Raw genomic sequence first — 18,516 nt, forward strand, 5'->3', positions numbered from 1 at the left:
CTGTGTCTTAGGACTGCAGCAAGCAGGCATTCGGGTTCTAGAACAGGCTCCCCAGGGCTGTGATCACAGCACCAAGCCTGCTCAAGTTCAAGAAACATTTGGACAACACCTTCAGCTGTATTATTTAATTTTTAGGTAATCTTATGCAGAGCTACAGGCTTGATGGCTCCCTTCCAACTCTAGACATTCTTTGAATCTGTGTCATATGCCTAACATGATTCCCTGACATACCCACTATACAGAAATACAAGAGACAGCAGGCAAAATTTCATTATAAAGACTTCAAGAAAAAAAATTTTAAAAATTTAAAAAAGATTGCTTTCAAACCTTGTATCTTGCAAATATAATCTCTGGATCATCAGAGTAGTGAAACTCATTTGTAGCTGGTACGTCATTAGCTGTTATGACATCAAACACACCTGGTTCCTTCAGAGCCTCTGAGGTATCTACAGCTCTAATTGGTACATGGAAAGACAGAAGTGCAATTCATTAGTTTTATAGTTACACATAGGGAGTGAACACAATCAAAGGTATATTTCTTGTACTGTAAGAATCTGCACATGCTGCCAGAATTAGATATGTCTCTTTTTTCTATCTCTGGTACGCAAATAAATGATCAAAGGGAATTAAAAATTCTAGTAACTTGCTGTGATTCTAGAAAATGTTCTAAACATGACAGGGAAATCATCTGTTCATTAGGCTGCTAAAATTCATTGATTTCATAAAAATCTGCATAATTGCAACTCATTAAGACTTTACAGCATACATAGATATCAAATACACTAATAAACTTTCTACAAATTGAGATTTCAGGTGAAGAATTATGACAGAATTGGCAAGACTGGTATGAATGAGAACACGTGTGTGGAAAGACCAGAAAGAATTGCAGAAGGTCTGTAAGAACAGCATGTTTGCAGCATCTATTTTAGCAGGTCATCAAGATCCCAGCATATCTACAAGCACCCTTCCTAGATACTGAAATCAAAAGACAAAAAAGAATAAATCCTACCGACTGCTGCAAATCTAGGGGGTAAAAAGGATGTCAGCTCCTAGATGGTACCAAAAAGAATATATCCAAACCCAGCATACTATTGCCAACTTGAGAACAAGACAGGATGTATGACAAAGACTCTATAGCTAGCAACTCCAGTTCTCTGTCTTCACAAGTAACCTTGACCAGAGCACAGGAATATATGTCTTGATGCTTGAACACAGGGCATACAACTTGTGTATGTGTAATTTTGTATCTTAATAATGGAAAAACTGTTCATATATCGCTACTAAAGCATAGGTGAAAATAGTTTCCTTTCCAAATAAGATCATCTTCAAACTTTCTTCTCTTACAAGGCCTCATATGAGCTTTCTACCTTGTTGCAATGTGACAATGTTATTTCCTACATTTTGAACAATTTTCTTTCATAATGGAGTTGAGATTTCAAAACTATGTTCATGAATGTTTAGGTGCCACTCTGCATTGCACAGCTCAGCACTATGTGTAGGTATCTAGGTTAGGATTAAGTACGCTAGCTTACCGAACAGAGGTAGTTCAATCACAGTAATATGAAGTGATATATGTAAATCCAATCAGAGCCTTCTACTAGAGTAACAATAGGGGGCCTACTGGAAAGCTGGGGGGAGAATTTTTATAAGGGCAGGTAGCAACAGGATTTAGGGGAAATGGTTTTAAACTAGGGTACATTCAGACTAAATACTAGAAGGAAATTCTTTATTGTGTGGGTGGGGAGATGCTAGAACAGGTTGCCCGGAGAGGTTGCGAATGCAACCTGGTCTAGCGGGAGGTGACCCTGCCTACAGCAGGGGGTTGGATGCAGATGATCTTAAAGCTCCCTTCCAACTCAAACCATTCAGTGATTCTATGATAATATTGCTTCCAACACCTGAGCCATTGTGGGTATCAGATGTGTTATTCTGTATACACATAATCCAACTTCATTAGTCTGTTCTAAAAACAGCAGACTTCAAAGTAAACTTTCTTCAGATACTCTTGGAACACTTACATAATCTTAGCATGAGCTCTGGAACTAGTGACAACAGCCAGGAAGAGCTCTCCATCGACAGAAGGAATATCATCAATGTAAACTGCTTCACCAGTGGCATGCTTAATTCCAGACTGGTGCATAATAGGCCGTCCCACAGGATCCTGGGGAGACTGACTCAGCTCTACATTCTGTATCATCAAAAAAAACAAAACAAAACAAAAAAAACATGCAGAAAGTTAAAAAATAATGCTATATTGCATTAAATAGAAAATCACATAAAGATTAATTGTCTTTATTATCATCTTCTGGTTCTATACTGAAAACAGATGCAGAACTAGACTGCTGCTCCTGAGGTTTTCAACAATCACTTCTCCTAGGGAGTCTTCCAAGAATCTTGTATGGTTTCACCTAAATGTATGTTTTCCAGAATCACTTACATCGAAGTCATATAAAGAACAGCTAGTTTTCAGAAGGCCAGTTTTCCCCTTACTGATTGGTATCATGAGACTCTGATAATTTTCTGAATTATTCTCACATTTTTCTGTTCTGTATTCTGTCAGTCTGTGGTGTTCTAGTTTCAACAATTTGCAATGGCTTGTAGGATTTATCTTCCTCAACGAAAGACTGCAATCAGTGCAAATCAGAGAGAAGACGTTAAAGTATTTCCTTCTCAATTTTATTTCCTTACAACGGTGTATGAATGTCATGTCTTATTAACCTTATTTTTCTAGGTTTTCCTGAAAATTAATTTAGTGTTACTAAATAATTCTAGTTGAATTACAGCCAAACCAACTAGTTGATGTTCACTTCCAAACCAATTTTCTAGTTTCTGGGTCAGTGATCACACCTTTTCACTTTCTGCATTTAGAGCTAGTGATTTGCTCAGGTCCCAAAGTCTTTTATTCTCCTACAGCCTCCAGCACACAAGTGTTCTCACTACGTATTTCTCTCTCTTGCGCTTTCTGGTACATTCTCTGTTATTAGACCAAAGACATTTTTCACTTGACTGACTAAAGTTACTCAGCAAGTCCATCTAAACTGTATCTCATATTTATCTTGAAAGACACGTATTCTTTTTTTCTCTACTTTAAAAATAAATAAATAACAGGTCCATATGAAATATTCCAGGTAGAAGATAAGAATTTGCAAAAGTCAGAAATTTAAAGTGATGAAACAGACTGGGTTTCTGTATCTTCTGTGTTTCTCAGTTCTGGCTGATCAGAAAAATAAACATTGCTCATTTCTGTTGTTAAGTCACTCTCTGTGGCAGCTCAGGAATAAATTGTAGAAAAAACACAGAAAACTAATTTCCTTAACCCTGGATCCTTTGTTGATTTTGTACTGCCATTACTTTTAAGGTAAGTCTGCAGAAGCTGTAGATAATGACTTCAATTTGAAGCACTTAAAGCTAACAAGTTATTCTAAGGAATATCTAAAATTGAAACAAAAATGTTTCCCAAGATTTCATTTGAATTTTCTTCAGGTTTCTAACAACTTGATTTTTATAAACTGTACTCTTATTAATGACATGAAAAGATCAAAAGCCTTTCCTTGCTGGATTTCCCAGCCAGATCTAGCCACTAGGTCTCAAAGAGCTCAGAAAATCTAAGATGTGTTCTTTGCTGCCATCTACTGCTGACTTCTCATTTAACACTCTGAGCAGAGAACTATCACAGACATCATCTTGTTTCCTAAAGCTACATTAAGAACTAAGAACCCTCTTAAAGCCTAGGAAAAGTGCAACTTGAGACAGGAATATTACTGTATCCTTGGACTTGTCAATGTTTTTTATTTTTGTCTAAGATTTTTCAGATTAGGTTGAACACAATCATGTAACAGCTTTAAGCAGGCTGACAATAGGGCTTATTTGCAATATTTATCTTTTGTGAGCCATTTATAATTCAGTATATCCAGAAGGCAAGGTTTTTATAAATTAGATACACTTAAAACCAAACACTCCATGCCTGTTGCTCTCAGTTCTTGCTTGAACCTTTACTTTTAACCAAGTCTCACAAAGCACAGAACAATCTTAGAATGAAATTGCTTGCCTGGTACATTTGGATACTCTGGGGCATTTTGGTTTGGAAGTTTTCTAGAACACTCTCGTATTCCGCAGGTATGCCAGGATAGCGACAAGGGTCCTGAAAAGGAAGTGAATTACTAAAATTACTATTAAAGCTCATGTTTTAAATAGTAAAGCTAACAACAGAAATCACCCAATTCAAGCTCTTTATACAGAAAATTATTTCCAGATTCCCACAGTTTAGGCTCTAAAATGACAATGTGAAAAGAATTTAGAGCTTTAAGATTCCACTAAATAATATTTACAAGTGTGTTTCAAGTAAGCAACATAATGTAGAGACAGTCAGAAGAGATTTGTTTTGAGATCTGATCAAAACTGGTACAGAAAAACTCCTGGTTAGAATAAATTTAGAAAATTATCTAAGCAACAGAAATGGGGGAAATAGATTAAGGTAATTCTGAAAAGAAATGCAAAAGGGATGTTTTTCCTCAGAACAGATTATAGGCAAAAATAAATAAATCACAGCTAAAATATATTAAGCCAGTGAAATTCTCCCACTCAACAACTCATACAAGAAGCATTGGTTTAACGCATACAGTTGCTTTCCAAAGCCTTTGTACTTTTGGTTGTTTTTTTGTTTTTTTTGGTTTTTTTTTTGAACTGCAGACAGATAGAGTAAGAAGATCTTAATACTGATATACTTTTGCAATATCCTTGCTAATTTTTTATTTTTGTTTTATAGCCCAATATCCAAGGGAAAGATATTCGGGCATCTAAAAGTTAAGCAGGCACCTCTCCATAAATCAATTTGGGATTTAAGTGCTTACATTTCTCTGCAGGTCTTAACTCTATAAGAAAATATTTAGCACGCTCTACAAACTACAAACCTTGACATAGGAAAAAGCCTTACATTTGACTAGAAAAAAAAGGAATCATGGAGAATCAATTTACCATTGTCTTCAAGGACTGTAATACTTCCAGGAAAAATTTGTAGAAGAAACTAACTATCAGCATTTTTTTATATTCTACTTTCCCATCCCAGGCTGAGTCCGGGAGAACTATTTCATTGAGGATTAGCCTGGAAGCTTCATCCAACATCTCTTCATTCCAGTATCTGTCAGAAGGCATAATACAGATACAATCAGACTAAGGCTCAACATAAATAAGTAAATAAATATGGATGTATATCAGTAATACCTTTGTACCATTCTGCTCACAATGAAACCAAAATATTCATTTTAATGACAGCCTGCATTTTTTAAAACAGTGTTGGTCAATGTCACTCACAGAAGTGAGGTATCTTAAGTCAGTGAAATGGAGCCCTATGTCAGAAGAAAACTGATTTAAAACTTATAGACTATCATTGCTCTGGAGATACTGTCCCATATGTAGAGAACAGAAAATGACAACACTGTTGCAAACTGGAGATGCTTTTGAGTGATCTGATTAATGTTTTCAATTATTGTTCCATATTTTCCGATAAGGCCTTCTTTGAAATATCTCAAACAGATAATCCTGCATAGTTACACAACGCTAGATATCAGAGTATAAATATATTAGAATAAATTTAAGCACATAAAGCGTCAAAAAAAGCTATCAAAATGCCTTTATTCTGAAACACAGAAAACACTGAAGAATTTTACCTTCCAACAAGAGTCTGACAGGTTTGCTTTGCACAGATTGTTGTTGAAGCAGCACCTCCATAGAAAATGCTCAAATCCTTTATTTTGTCTGTACCTTCTTCAAAAAGGACTCTCATTCCAGCACTAACTATTGGCAGAGCATTTTCTCTTCTAGGTGCTTGTCTAAATGCAGAGATATACTCTCCCTGAACAAGATCAGACAGAAGTGAATAACTGGCAGATGCGTAAGCATCAGAAAGCAAAACATACTTTGGCACTACAAGAAGCAAGCGAATAAAACCAGAGAGCACAAATTCAACCCCCTGAGCATTCAGTACCACGTGCTTCCTTATGTTGAACTTTCAGTAAAAAATATGAAATGTAAGGAATCCAGAAACTAAGCAGTAATAATATTACCTGAAACACAGGCATTATGCCCCACTCCTGCTGTTTGTATAAGTCTCTAAATCTTCATGAAGCAAATCTAAACACACCAGTGACTCACCTTCCTAGAAAGGGGAATACGGACAGAGACTAAAACCTCTTCCGGCATAATAGCATTGTTACCAACTCCATTTGCAAAAATATCACTCAAAGGAATCCATCTCTTTCCTCCTAAAACAAAACAAAACAAAACCCAGAAGCTTTTGTACAACTGTGCTAAAAACACACATTAAACAGTTTTAGTTGGCAAGAAAAACATGCAAATTTCATAAGTAAATACAAACTTCAGAGTTTACATAACATCTACCAGTGCTATACTCTGTAAATGTATGAGTGTTCAATACTCCATAGTATCATGATACTAGAGTTCTAAAAAATGGAGAACTACCCTGTTCTGTAATCTTCTCTACCGATGCTACGGCTTTTCTTCTCCTGCTTCTGTCAACGTGTTATCTTTCTTTGATTTTCCAGCAGCCCTTTCTTGATCTTGTGTTGCCTACATAGTTCAGATGACTAAACTTTCTCATGATAGTTGGAACATAGGGATCTTGTTGAAGAAAGGAGGAGGAGAACGGGACCAAAAGCTTAAAGGTTCAAGGTACTGGCTAACTCTATAGCTACTGTCATCAGTGCCTTCTCTGCTAAAGTAAAGGGAACGAGTAAGATTACTGAATGAGGGAGAACTGCTGAAAAAATATAAACTGACTTCATTTTATTATCTATCTATCTATCTTCATTTTATTATCTATTTGAGTCATCTCAAGACTTTGTAGAACCAGATAATCTTTGGTGCCATTTGTAAGAGTTTCACGTATCCCCTCTTATATTCAATGAGCCTGATACTGCAACACTGGTTGCTTTGCAGGAGGACTACTTTCCTCATGTTTTTCCATGCTACATGTAATGACAACACATCCATCCCAGAATATCATTTAGCGTTCAAACTGCATTCCTATAACACAACTACTGTAACAGTAAGTTTTAGTACAGAAAAGTGATTTTTTTGAGTTTTGAATCTGAAAAGCAATACTGTCAATATAGCAGCACTGGTGTTTTTAGGGTTTTGCCTATGCAATTTCATATGGAATAAAATCTGTATAGATATATTGCTCATTTCCACTTAGAGCCTGCCAGAATGTGGGAAGACGCATTTTCTGCTACATTGTAAACTAAGGTAAAAAATAATGAAGACTGTTTCTGCAACCTCTTTTTCCTGAGCAATCCACTTTTCCTAGGTTTTGCTGACTACTACTTGGTGAAGAAATATGTAAAAAACCTGTGAAAATGCCTGAAAACTTAGCAGTAAAATTCTACCAGGCTAACAGAAAGAGATACCTATCAGTGATTCTACTCATCACTCAAACAGGCATATCACTGGAGCTTTTCAACAAGGGGATGCAAATATTTGTGCTTTCACTTGTCAGAAGACCTTCTGACAGGTATTCTGATTTCCAATGGCAAACTATGCAGAAAGAAGTCATGGAAATCATATGGCTTTTTTTTTTTTTTTTTTTTTTTTTTTTTTTTTTTGCATCTGTTCCAAGAAACCCTGGCGCAGAAGCAAAACCATAAAGAATATTTATTTCATGCTACTGAATTAAATATTACGTGGTCTGAAATGGCAGTATATGCTCAGTCTAGATCAAGGGCAAAAACAGGTATTAGAATCACAGAATAAAAAAAAAAAAAAAAAGGACATAAGACATCTGGAAAGAAGGAGAGCATACAGTTTCAAGCCACAAGACACCTGATGCTTACCAATAATTTCATCACTCTTTTAATGGTAAGGAGTACACAGGGACATGAGCTAACAGAGGAAAGTACGCAGTGATGGAAGAAAAATGATCAAAATGAAAGAAAGTGCTGGACTAGAAACTCCTGTATTGAAAGTTCGTGTAAGGAACAAAAAGCTGGACTTCTTCTCAGGGACACGGGATAATTTTAAAGATAGCACGAAGTACCCGCCACAGGGAAAACTATCAGTAGAGTGGGCTACTCAAATAATAAGGCTTAAGGAATGCTTTTGGCAATTCACTGCCCACGAAAGGACATAAGATCCAGTTGGTTCAAATGCTTACCTTCACATGAAAATCTGTGATGTTCTTAGTTTGTAAATTGCTTCTCTAACAGATATGAAAACAGTTCCTTAACAAACACTGAACATCCATTTACTACCCAACCTCGCGCCTTGTACAGTGTCATCCTGCACTTCTGGCACTATCACAGAATCACAGAATCGTGGGGGTTGGAACGGACCTCCAGAGATCATCTGAGATCATCGAGTCCAACCCCCCCTGCCAAAGAAGGTTCCCTACACCAGGTCACACAAGTAGGTGTCTTGAACAGGCAGGTCTTGAACATCTCCAGAGAAGGAGACTCCACCACCTCCCTGGGCAGCCTGTTCCAGTGCTCCGTCACCTCACTGTAAAGTTCTTGCACACATTTGTGCAGAACTTCCCATGCTCCAGTTTCTGGCCGTTTCCCCTTGTCCTGTCTCCACACACTGCTGAAAAGAGTCTGGCCTCGCCATTCTGCCCCTCACACCTTAGATATTTCTAAATACACTAGTACAGAAAAAGGATATCTCTTACCTTGCGAAGCCAGATTAAGCATACAATTGCCAGCTGCCAGAATAGGGTTCAAGTCTGAGGTTGATTTTCGACTTACAATGTTTCCACCTAATGACTTGAGAAAAAAAAAAAAAGATGCTATTTCTCTTTATCACCTTCATATTTTCATTGTAACAATATACCAAAAGATCACTTGGAAGTTTAAGTGCAATAAAAACTCTAAAAGATGTACTGAGAGAAAAATAACAGCTAAAATTAAAAAAAAAAAAAATTAAATATAAAAATTTTTAAAATTTAAAATGCAAGTTTTTCATGCAATTTTACATAGTTTCTGTTCCACACATGCAACTGTTACTGAAAATAATGTACAACATACAGCAACATTTCTTATCTGCTCTCCACCCAGTGTTCTTAACTGCTGCAAGACCGCATAGAAAACCTTTGTCTTCTCTTCAGGTAACTCCAAAACTGCATTTCTCAAGACGTCTTTCATTAGAGACAGGCTGCAGGCAGCTCCTATAGTTAATCCTGTAACCAAAATATTATGAAAGCCTAATGTAATGGCTTTACTGCCAGTGTTTTAAACAACATTCAAACTACAGTCAGGACTGCTCACACGCAGTACATTAGATTTAAGGCAAAGAGCTTTCACATGTTAGAGGGACCAGTTTAAGAGACTGAGGGTAGAGCTTCATGAAATGATGAAACTGAGCTAAAGATTCAACACATACACTAAAAAAGAATATTATTCTGTCCTACCTGCTTTCCTTGCACCACCTTTGACTAAGTAAGCGCTTAAGTGAGGTTTCACCCAAAGGTGAGGCAATTTCAACAGGCTTTTTCTCTTCTCAAGCACTTACATAGTTACTATCCTAAGGTAGCATTTGCAACAAAATAAGTAATTCTAACACTGCATATGGTGTTATTCTTTTTCCCACTAGAAAGATAACCTATAGCTAAGAACATTCACTTAAGTAGTGATAAATTATTGTATCAAGATTATACTTTTTAATTTTTTTCAATACTATAAAATGGCAGAAAGTGCTTTTCAATTCAAAATTCTTAATAGGTTTTAGTTATGAAAAGTGAGAGCATTCTGAATGGGCGCTAGAATTCAATCAAAAATATAAATCAAAGGACATCATTTCAAAATGACTCTTTATTAATTGAGTAATATATTGAGTATTTAAAACAAAATAAAATTAATCCAAACATCCTTTGCATTGAAATCTTATTAAAGAGAGAAAATAACATTCCTTGTCAAACTAAATTGCATCTCTATCATGTTAGAACAAGTATGTCTCACTCTCTCATAACTAGAATTTCTTTTCAGAATAAAAGATACACCAAACATTCTCTCCACATTTTCTTTTCCCAATTCCCAGCCACTTCTCATCTAAGAACAAATCAGTTATCAACTTGCACCAGCTGACTAAAATGAACTGAAAAAGATATTCACTTGAGATGCAATGCTAGAAATATCAAATATATGTTACCACTTCAAAGAAAGCTGCTTTAGGCATTTAGGAAGTGACTGACATTAGATATGGAACCTAATTTTCCTTAGAACATGCACAACATAATTTGAGCTTCATTATGTTATTACCATACTTTTAAATCCATTTCTAGTTACTATTTCAAATTTCAATAGAGCTTATTTTGAACTAAAACCTAGGTTTACTTCAATTTTAAAAAAATCTCTGTACTGATCTTAAATACATACACCGAGGTACAAGAGTATCAATTAGCAATATGTAATGCTCTTATGTTTGACATCAGGATTAGTTAATGCATTTTATCATTCATGTTGAATCACATAAGAAATATATTTTTTCTAACATAGGAAAAAAAAACAAACATTATGTATAGTTGCATAATTTTGCTTAAACTCTCCGTGATTCTACAACATATTGTGGTACAGAGATCAAAACTCACATACTACATGAATTAGCACCAAAACTGGTATTACCAGGATAATGGTCCTGTACTACTATATAAAATATTTCTGATCAGTTCTCCACTGTGTTATGAAGACAGAAGTCTGTATCACGCACAGTGGCCACAGCCACCTTGATACAGGAAATAACCACGCATGCTTTGGCACAGATGAAAAGCCAGGATTGCTGTACAGCAACTTAACACCTTCAGAGCCATGGAAAACAGTTATATCTCTTGCTGCAGAGGAATCTCTCAGGTCTCAACAAAGAAAAGTCTACTGACCATCGCTCGTGCATTTCACCACATTCAGATCTGGGATCCTGGCAGGAGCAATGACAACTGGATGGAACACGCCTCTGAATTTCATATCAGGTCCTACCAAACAGAAATACACTTTAGACAAAAAAAAACACATTCCATAACCACAATTCCAAAATAGTGATGAAAATGCAAAATAAACTGTAAGCTTAGCCCCACTCCATGGATGCACACTGAAAATATGGTAACAGAAGACATTCTGACTGTACATACCCACACCAGTGTTTCCAACAACAAGAGGTGCTTTGGGGTGGGCAGCTTTCAGATCCTGTAATTCATCTAAGGTTACAGGAGAAATCCACATCATCCGTTCCCCATGAAAAACCAGAGTCCTTTTCGGTTGATTTTCAGCCATTCTCTGATGTGGAAACACAGCAGATTTACACACTTAAACATTGCCTTCAAGTACCTGAAGGGCCTACTGGAAAGCTGAGGAGATAACTTCTACAAGGGCAGGTAGCAACAGGATGAGTGGAAATGGTTTCAATCTGGAAGAGGGTAGATTTAGACTACACATTAGGAAGAAATTCTTTACTGTGAGGGTGGGAAGATGCTGGAACGGGTTGCTCAGAGAGGTTGTGAATGTCCCCTCTGTGGAAGCATTCAAGGTCAGGCTGGACGGGGCTATAAGCAACCTTGTCTAGTGGAAGGTGTCCTTGCCTTTAGCAGGGGGTTGGAACCAGATGATCTTAAAGGTCCCTTCCAACTCAAACCATTCTATGAATGTATGACACATACAGTTGGCAAGGTCTAATAGACACTGATGAGATCAGAAGTAAAAAGATCTTAAAATAGGGCAGTTCTACTCAATCCTTCAAAACTGCATAGAAATTGAACTGCCAAGTTGATTCTCTGCACAGTGGTAAATTTTTAGAAATCACAAGTGAACAACCTTTAATTCATTCCAATGTGCAAACTGACTGGATTAATAATAAGAAATAGCCCCCAAATAAAAAAATGTACAAATAGGGTCTGCAATTGGTGAAATTAATAGAAAAGTTATTTGCATGCTTAGTTTGTTTGAGATTACCAGTGATACCAGCAGCTGCATCCCTTTATACATCCATATGGATGCCTGGACTGGCACTGATCACTTGGATATAGCTTGTGAATTAGTGTTGGCACCAATACATAGTCAGAAATGTTTCCTCCCTGTTGACAACTTCTTTCTGTAAGGAGACAACTAATCATATATAATTTGGCTTTGAATCTAACAATAATGCAAAGCAATGAATTTTTGTATTTTCTAGGGCAAATACTGCTGTCAGTAATGAAGGATTATTAGCATTTTCCCTTCCAGTGCCCTTGTTTTAGATGCCTGTGACTTTGCCACAAACTGGGGCTAAACACTCACCTGTCTAAGTGGCCATCTGAGGCTGACACTTTGACAGAAAAAAATAGAACAAACTATTAAATGACAAAATAGGGAAAAGGCATTATTAAAAAGTGTTTGTCATTCAGATTGCTGGGAACATCTGTACTTTCACGTGCTGCTCTGAACACCTGCTTTTTTTTTTTTTTTTTTTTTTATTTACTTCTTAGTATTCTCTCCTAATGATTAATTCTGCATCTTCAGTTTTCCAATGTGATATTTTAAAAATGTAATTAATCAAGGAGATAACTGGAATACCACCATATCAATCCAGAATTATATCTAAGATTATATGACATTTCTTCTGACAAATCATTGCTAAATAGGAACGCAAAATGAGTCTTGAACTATGGACTACCATAAAGGAAAAGGCAGAGCTTAAGAGCAGACTATAAGCCACAAAAATTACCATTAGTTCTGGAGGAAATATAAACTCTTGGGTGGGATCTAAGGGCTGGAATTCATCTGGTGAAAACAGTCTGGCAGATTCCTTGAAAGAGAAAGAAAACAAGACCGAGATTTTTTCTCCTTATTAGTTTCACACAAAACCAGAAAGAAACTGAAAGGGTTCCACTGAGGTCAGTATAAAATCATTAACTCTATTACCTTTTGGATTTAATGCTAAATTGCCCAAATGAGGGGAGATGGTTGCGGTGGCAGAGGCTGGACACTGTTTGCTATGTGGTGTGGTTGGGCATCAGTCAGCAAGGGGTGAACAACTGTGTTGTTTATCACTTGTTTTGTGTATTCTTTTATCATCATTACTATTACTATCCCTTTTTTTATCCTATTAAACTGTCTTTATCACAATCCACAAGTATTAACTTCTTTTAACTTTCTCATACAATACAATGATTACAATATAAGTAAAGCTGAGAATATCTGCTACATCATTTCCTCTACATAAAAGTACACAAATAACTCAATGTTTATAAGAATTTTTAAATGAATTGTGAGGAATAATAAAATATCTGATTTCACATATTACAAATGTAATATTATGGAAGGAATAAGGTAGATCAAAATGACAGAGTATGCATATATCTTGAATACTTCAACAAGAACTAATGCAAAATACTTTCTCTAAGTTCTATATCCAACCAGGACAGTTACAATACTTAAAATATTACCTTCTCTTTTCTGTCAAATAAATCCTCTTCTTGATCCAAGCAACAGCTCCCATTTGCTTTACTTTGACAACAAACAGAATCCTAAAGTAGGAATATTCCATCACTAAAATATTTCCCATAATGGCAGTGATTTAAAGTTTGCTTAAGCCCTTCTCTCTTTATATTACATGTCATTTAAGAGTATCTCCTAACATTTCAATGAAGAATGTCTGGATGACATTTAATAATACATTTAATTGGAAGTACGTGTGTTAAAGAAACAATATCCAATAATATCTTAAAATCATATGATATCAAAGTCCTTAGCAGAAAATAATTTCTAGTATATCAAATTTGGTGGAATTGTGAAAGCACACATTCTGCATTATTTCTTTTATCCACAGTCAGTTCAGTCTCCTCCTTTCACTTTGACATGTTACTTTTGCCGGCACTGACTAATGGAAAAAAAGCACATCAGGGAGTTACTTTGGATTACCCTTCATAAACCAGGCTAGCTCATTTATGGCAATCCCAAAAAACCCTTTACTTTTACACAGGTTAGGCCACTAGATACCTTACTCAGACTTAAGAAAAGATAGATATGATATTAATAAAAATCTTCGTGACTCGTATATGCATAGATACTGTATTTCAGAATAATTCATGCTCCTCATACACCTACCTCAACAGGAAAAACATTAGTTTATAAACACAGCAACAGGTATAAACTATTAATACACTAGAGAGTACTAATAATCACAACACAGTGATGAAACTACTCCTATAATCACTAGTTCTTACCTTACAAAAGGTTTTACAGGCATCTAGGATGGGCCTGTATCCAGTACAGCGGCACAAGTTCCCTGGATAAAGGAAATCATTAAGAAGCATCTTAATGATGTTTCTGAAGTACACTGTACTTCAGAACATGAGATTTGTGTTTTTGAAGCTCAAGGGAAAGTGTTAGCCTTCTGAAAACATCACATAAAACATCATCATAAAAACATCACAACATCACTAGACTTAAGAACTCGCAGCTCGAGAGAAAAAATGGCTTTTGTTTTAAAGTAGAGCTAGATATTAGGAGGAAGTTCTTCAAAAAGATGGTGGTGACGCACAGGAACAGGTTGCCCAAGGAGGTTGTGGATGCCCCATGCCTGGAGGCATTCAAGGCCAGGCTGGATGTGGCTCTGGGCAGCCTGGTCTGCCAGTTGGCGACTCTGCACATAGCAGTGGGGGTTGAAACTCAATGATCATTGTGGTCCTTTTCAACCCAGACCATTCTATGATTCTATGATTCACTAGAGGGAACGCTGACTACAGCTTAGTATTCAGGAGATAAGAGAATGTAAAAGGTTCCTCACCCACTCCAAATGTTTTTCCATCCCTTCAATCTGTTCTTAATAGTGGAGGAGCCGAGCATTATGCCTCCACCTAGTTCATCTCATTGTAACAGGAAATGCCTTTGTCTCCATTATGACTTTATGGCATAATGGATAACAGAGGATATTTTACCTGCAAATAATGTTTCAATTTGCAATTTAGATGGCCTGCACGTGCCTTTACCTCATTTGACTGATTAATTCCTACCACAAAGGGGCCTTCCTCCCATAAGGCTTATGATACTCTCAACTCCAGATGTAACAGGATCTCAGAAACTTCCAGGTACAGCTACACATCCAACCTGCTGTTATATTTTGCAAATTGGATTTAAAGCACTTCAAAAGATGTAAACGAGGACATTTTTAACACCTGTCCCTGAAACAATCCACGGTTTCTTAATTTTTCAAGAGAAAAGAACGACAGGGAATAACAGTAATTCTGTTGGGAAACACAATTTAGAGCACATACATGCACGTGTGCTTGCACAGACTTACACTCACATGCATAAAGCATCAGAAGAAAATGGTTTGATGAAATAACTACAAATTAAAAGTGACAATACTTACCAGCCAGAGCTGCAGTCATCTGCTCATAAGTTGGTTCTGGGTGGTTTCTTAACAAAGTGTATATGGACATCACCATTCCAGGGGTACAGAAACCACACTGGGAGCCATGGCACTTAGCAAGCCTTTCCTAAAATGAAACACCACGAACAGCACTGTTTTCAGTGTACTTTGCCTTTCTATCAAATTTTCATAAACAAGAAAGCCATAGTAAATGCTGTCTTGAAACTAATTGTGAACTACTAAGGAAAACGATTTAAACATTGTCAAATAATTATTTGGGGTATGATGCCCCAGCACATATTACCAAGGAAATTAACTAACCTTCAGTAGTCTTCCATCTCTTTTACATCACAGAAAGGGCATTGTCCAAGATGCGCCATTAGCCCAAGTGGCACAGATCTTAAGTACTATTTGATCAGGATGTCAGTATTACAACAAGGGCTATGACCAGCCACACATCATCACTCTTGATGAAACAACCAACAATTAGAAATTTGTGTTGCCTTCTGTTATCATTTAGCAGGAAGAATAATCGAAACACGAAACTCCCATGCCCAAAAAACACTGTCACTACAGACAGCCTATACAAAGAAAGAAATCAGTGCTCTTCTTACATAGTGATACTGTATTCTCACCTGAACTGGATGAATTCTGGTTCTTGTACTTCCAACACCTTCCACTGTGGTGACTGCCATACCATGCAAGGAGCAAATGGGAAGCAAGCATGCATTTGCTGAGTAGTGTCTTTGGAACATTAAGGTGAATAAAGGTGAATATTATTTTGCAGTAAATCAAGATTTTATACTTACTAGGCAATCATTGCCATCATTTGGAAAGAGAGGAGACTAAGGCATTATAGAAGAGTTTCCTTACTAGCTGCATCTCTTGTCTTGTGAATAAACAAGGGCATAATATTGATAGCTGTGGAGAATTTTTTTCTTCCTTAATACTTCAGTCTTTTTCTAATTGTCCTCTCATCAATCCTACCCATAAGCACCTTTCAAGTGTGTTTTGGAAGAGGAAAGTGGGGAAAGTTGGTGTAGTTCTCTGTAGGAAGCAAGTCCCCTGCTGATAAACTGAAATTCAAATTTCTGATCCAAAGGAATTCTAATTTAAGACGAAAATATATATATATATATCTCATTCTAAGTAGGAACAATGTGTCAAAAAGAAAATTCTGGAAAGCTTCTCATCGTTAACAATAAAATGTTTTGTTTCACAAGAGTTTAAAAGTTTACTTTTGGTTGAGTCATTCTGGTTCTTCTAATATCAACTCTTATAATAACATTAAACATTCAATTTCTATTGTACTCCGATGGAATGCAATTGTCTAAAGGAACAACTAGCACATTTTGATCTCCCCCCCCCCCTCTAAAAAACATTCAATTCACAATGACGTTACCATTTAACAATTTCACTGAACTTTTCCCAATTTAAAAGTAACTTATTCCCACATTCAGTTTAACGACAAAACTAGCAGACAATCTATTAGCACTGCAAGGCTCAAAGTCCTTTTTTGGAGAGGAGAGGAAGCAGTGTTAGAAGGCTGGGTTGATCCACCTCCTACTTTTGGCTACCCTATCCTCACACAGTGAGACAAAACTGCTGAGAGAAGCAATGTTCCAGTGTAAATACAAAAGATGTTAAATTAATTCTCCTAAAGAGAGAACTCCTCACTGCAGCTATCAGCATATATGAGCAAACAAAGCATTTCAGCGTAACATATCAGCAAACAAATGGCACAGTTGAATTAATAGAATTTTTTACAGTAACCTTCTTCAGATTAAATTAACTCTTCCTCTGGAGTACCTTACTAATTAGTGCAGGTTTTACAACTGTATTTTTACAGTTTCATATGTTCATGCCTAGAAACTGTATCCACAGCCATAAAACACAGCACAGAGCTTTTCAGACTTTTTGTTAAGGATACCGTATCTTCTTTGCAGCTGGCTCGTAAGTTGATATCATCACTGTGCAGGCACCACAGCCACCTCCTCCACAGCCATACTTAGTTCCTGTAAGACGGACTGAAATTCCACTATTAGGGAAAAAAAGTTTTATTTCTGCTTTTATTCTGTTATAAAGACTGAGGACCATCTTTTTTCATAAATTTTGATGAAATACATAATTGGTTACATTCAATAGCACAAATATTGTGTTGCTTTCTTTACTGGAATATAATTTTTAGCAAAAAAAAAAAAAAAAAGACTGAAGCTAAGGAATGATGCAATCAAAATCCAGTTTTCAGGGAAGCAGGAAACTCAATTCTTTTTGGCGAAGAGTAAGCTGGGACAGAAACAAGAATTAAATAAGTTTCACAATAATTTTACCTCAGGAGACTGAAACTAATGTTTCAGTTTTTCCCCAGAAGTGCCACTGGAAAAGGAAGGCCCATTTATAATCAAAATTAGCTGTCCTCCTACCCATTTTATCTCATGCATGGAAATTTGTTGTGAAAAAAAATCAGTACCACAATCTGGCTGAGTGGTTTTAGATACAATTGTGCAGGCACATCTCAGGGAATGGCACACTATCATACAGACATAAGCAACAAAATGCAGGAATACTCTAAGTTGATATCTGAACTGCAAAGTAAAACCATCAACTAGGTCCTGAAAACAAATTAATCTTACCCCCATTTTAAAGACAGAGTACAAAGATATAACAAGGTCAGATGAGTCTTCGAGGCGCCAGATAAAGTCAGCGCAATATTGTATATGGGACACTCACCAATGTGCTTTAACCAATGAAGTACAACTCTTGTGGTAAAGTTGATATGGAGCTATGATTTTTAGTTCAACGGAGTCTGAACATGCTCAGATTACTGAAGAATAATTTCTTAAGTACCAGAACTACAGAAACTTACTCTTCTTCAGGCTCTCCCCACAACTGACCAGTAATGAAATGTTCCAATTTAAGTTTTTCTTTTGAGACATTTATAAAAACTCTCTGTGGTGTGAATTCTCTAGTATATGGTATCTATCATTTTGTTCTTCAGGGATGTGTTTGATGAGACAGCCTAGGAAGCTAACAGCTGAGAGCAGACACACAGTCAAACCTCTGAAGAGGTGAACAGAAAGAGAGGGAAAGATCAGAGAAAGCACTGCAGAATTTGTAACACAGAAAGCCACTGAACTGTGGACTGAAACCAAGACAGAAGACAAAATCGTC

At 36.5% G+C, this 18,516-nt stretch overlaps 1 protein-coding gene across 3 annotated transcripts in view; it reads right to left on the reverse strand.

Annotated features, from left to right (window-relative positions):
- LOC122181660 (aldehyde oxidase-like) overlaps positions 1-18,516 on the reverse strand; it is a 39,801-nt gene that overhangs the window by 19,471 nt on the left and 1,814 nt on the right. For all 3 annotated transcript variants that reach the window (XM_042874229.1, XM_042874228.1, XM_042874230.1), the window contains exons 3-18: positions 17,276-17,372; positions 15,981-16,089; positions 15,346-15,472; positions 14,198-14,259; positions 13,418-13,498; positions 12,697-12,777; positions 11,129-11,273; positions 10,880-10,972; positions 9,036-9,187; positions 8,681-8,774; positions 6,151-6,260; positions 5,667-5,851; positions 4,975-5,137; positions 4,049-4,141; positions 2,019-2,188; positions 328-454 (exon numbers count right to left, since the gene is read on the reverse strand). In XM_042874229.1, coding sequence (XP_042730163.1) covers positions 328-454; positions 2,019-2,188; positions 4,049-4,141; positions 4,975-5,137; positions 5,667-5,851; positions 6,151-6,260; positions 8,681-8,774; positions 9,036-9,187; positions 10,880-10,972; positions 11,129-11,273; positions 12,697-12,777; positions 13,418-13,498; positions 14,198-14,259; positions 15,346-15,472; positions 15,981-16,089; positions 17,276-17,372 — 1,889 coding nt within the window. The remainder of the gene's footprint in view (positions 1-327; positions 455-2,018; positions 2,189-4,048; positions 4,142-4,974; positions 5,138-5,666; positions 5,852-6,150; positions 6,261-8,680; positions 8,775-9,035; positions 9,188-10,879; positions 10,973-11,128; positions 11,274-12,696; positions 12,778-13,417; positions 13,499-14,197; positions 14,260-15,345; positions 15,473-15,980; positions 16,090-17,275; positions 17,373-18,516) is intronic.

This window comes from Lagopus leucura, unplaced genomic scaffold (assembly GCF_019238085.1).
Source record: "Lagopus leucura isolate 7727_CA_CO unplaced genomic scaffold, USGS_WTPT01 Super-Scaffold_100012, whole genome shotgun sequence".
Lineage (NCBI taxonomy): Eukaryota > Metazoa > Chordata > Aves > Galliformes > Phasianidae > Lagopus > Lagopus leucura.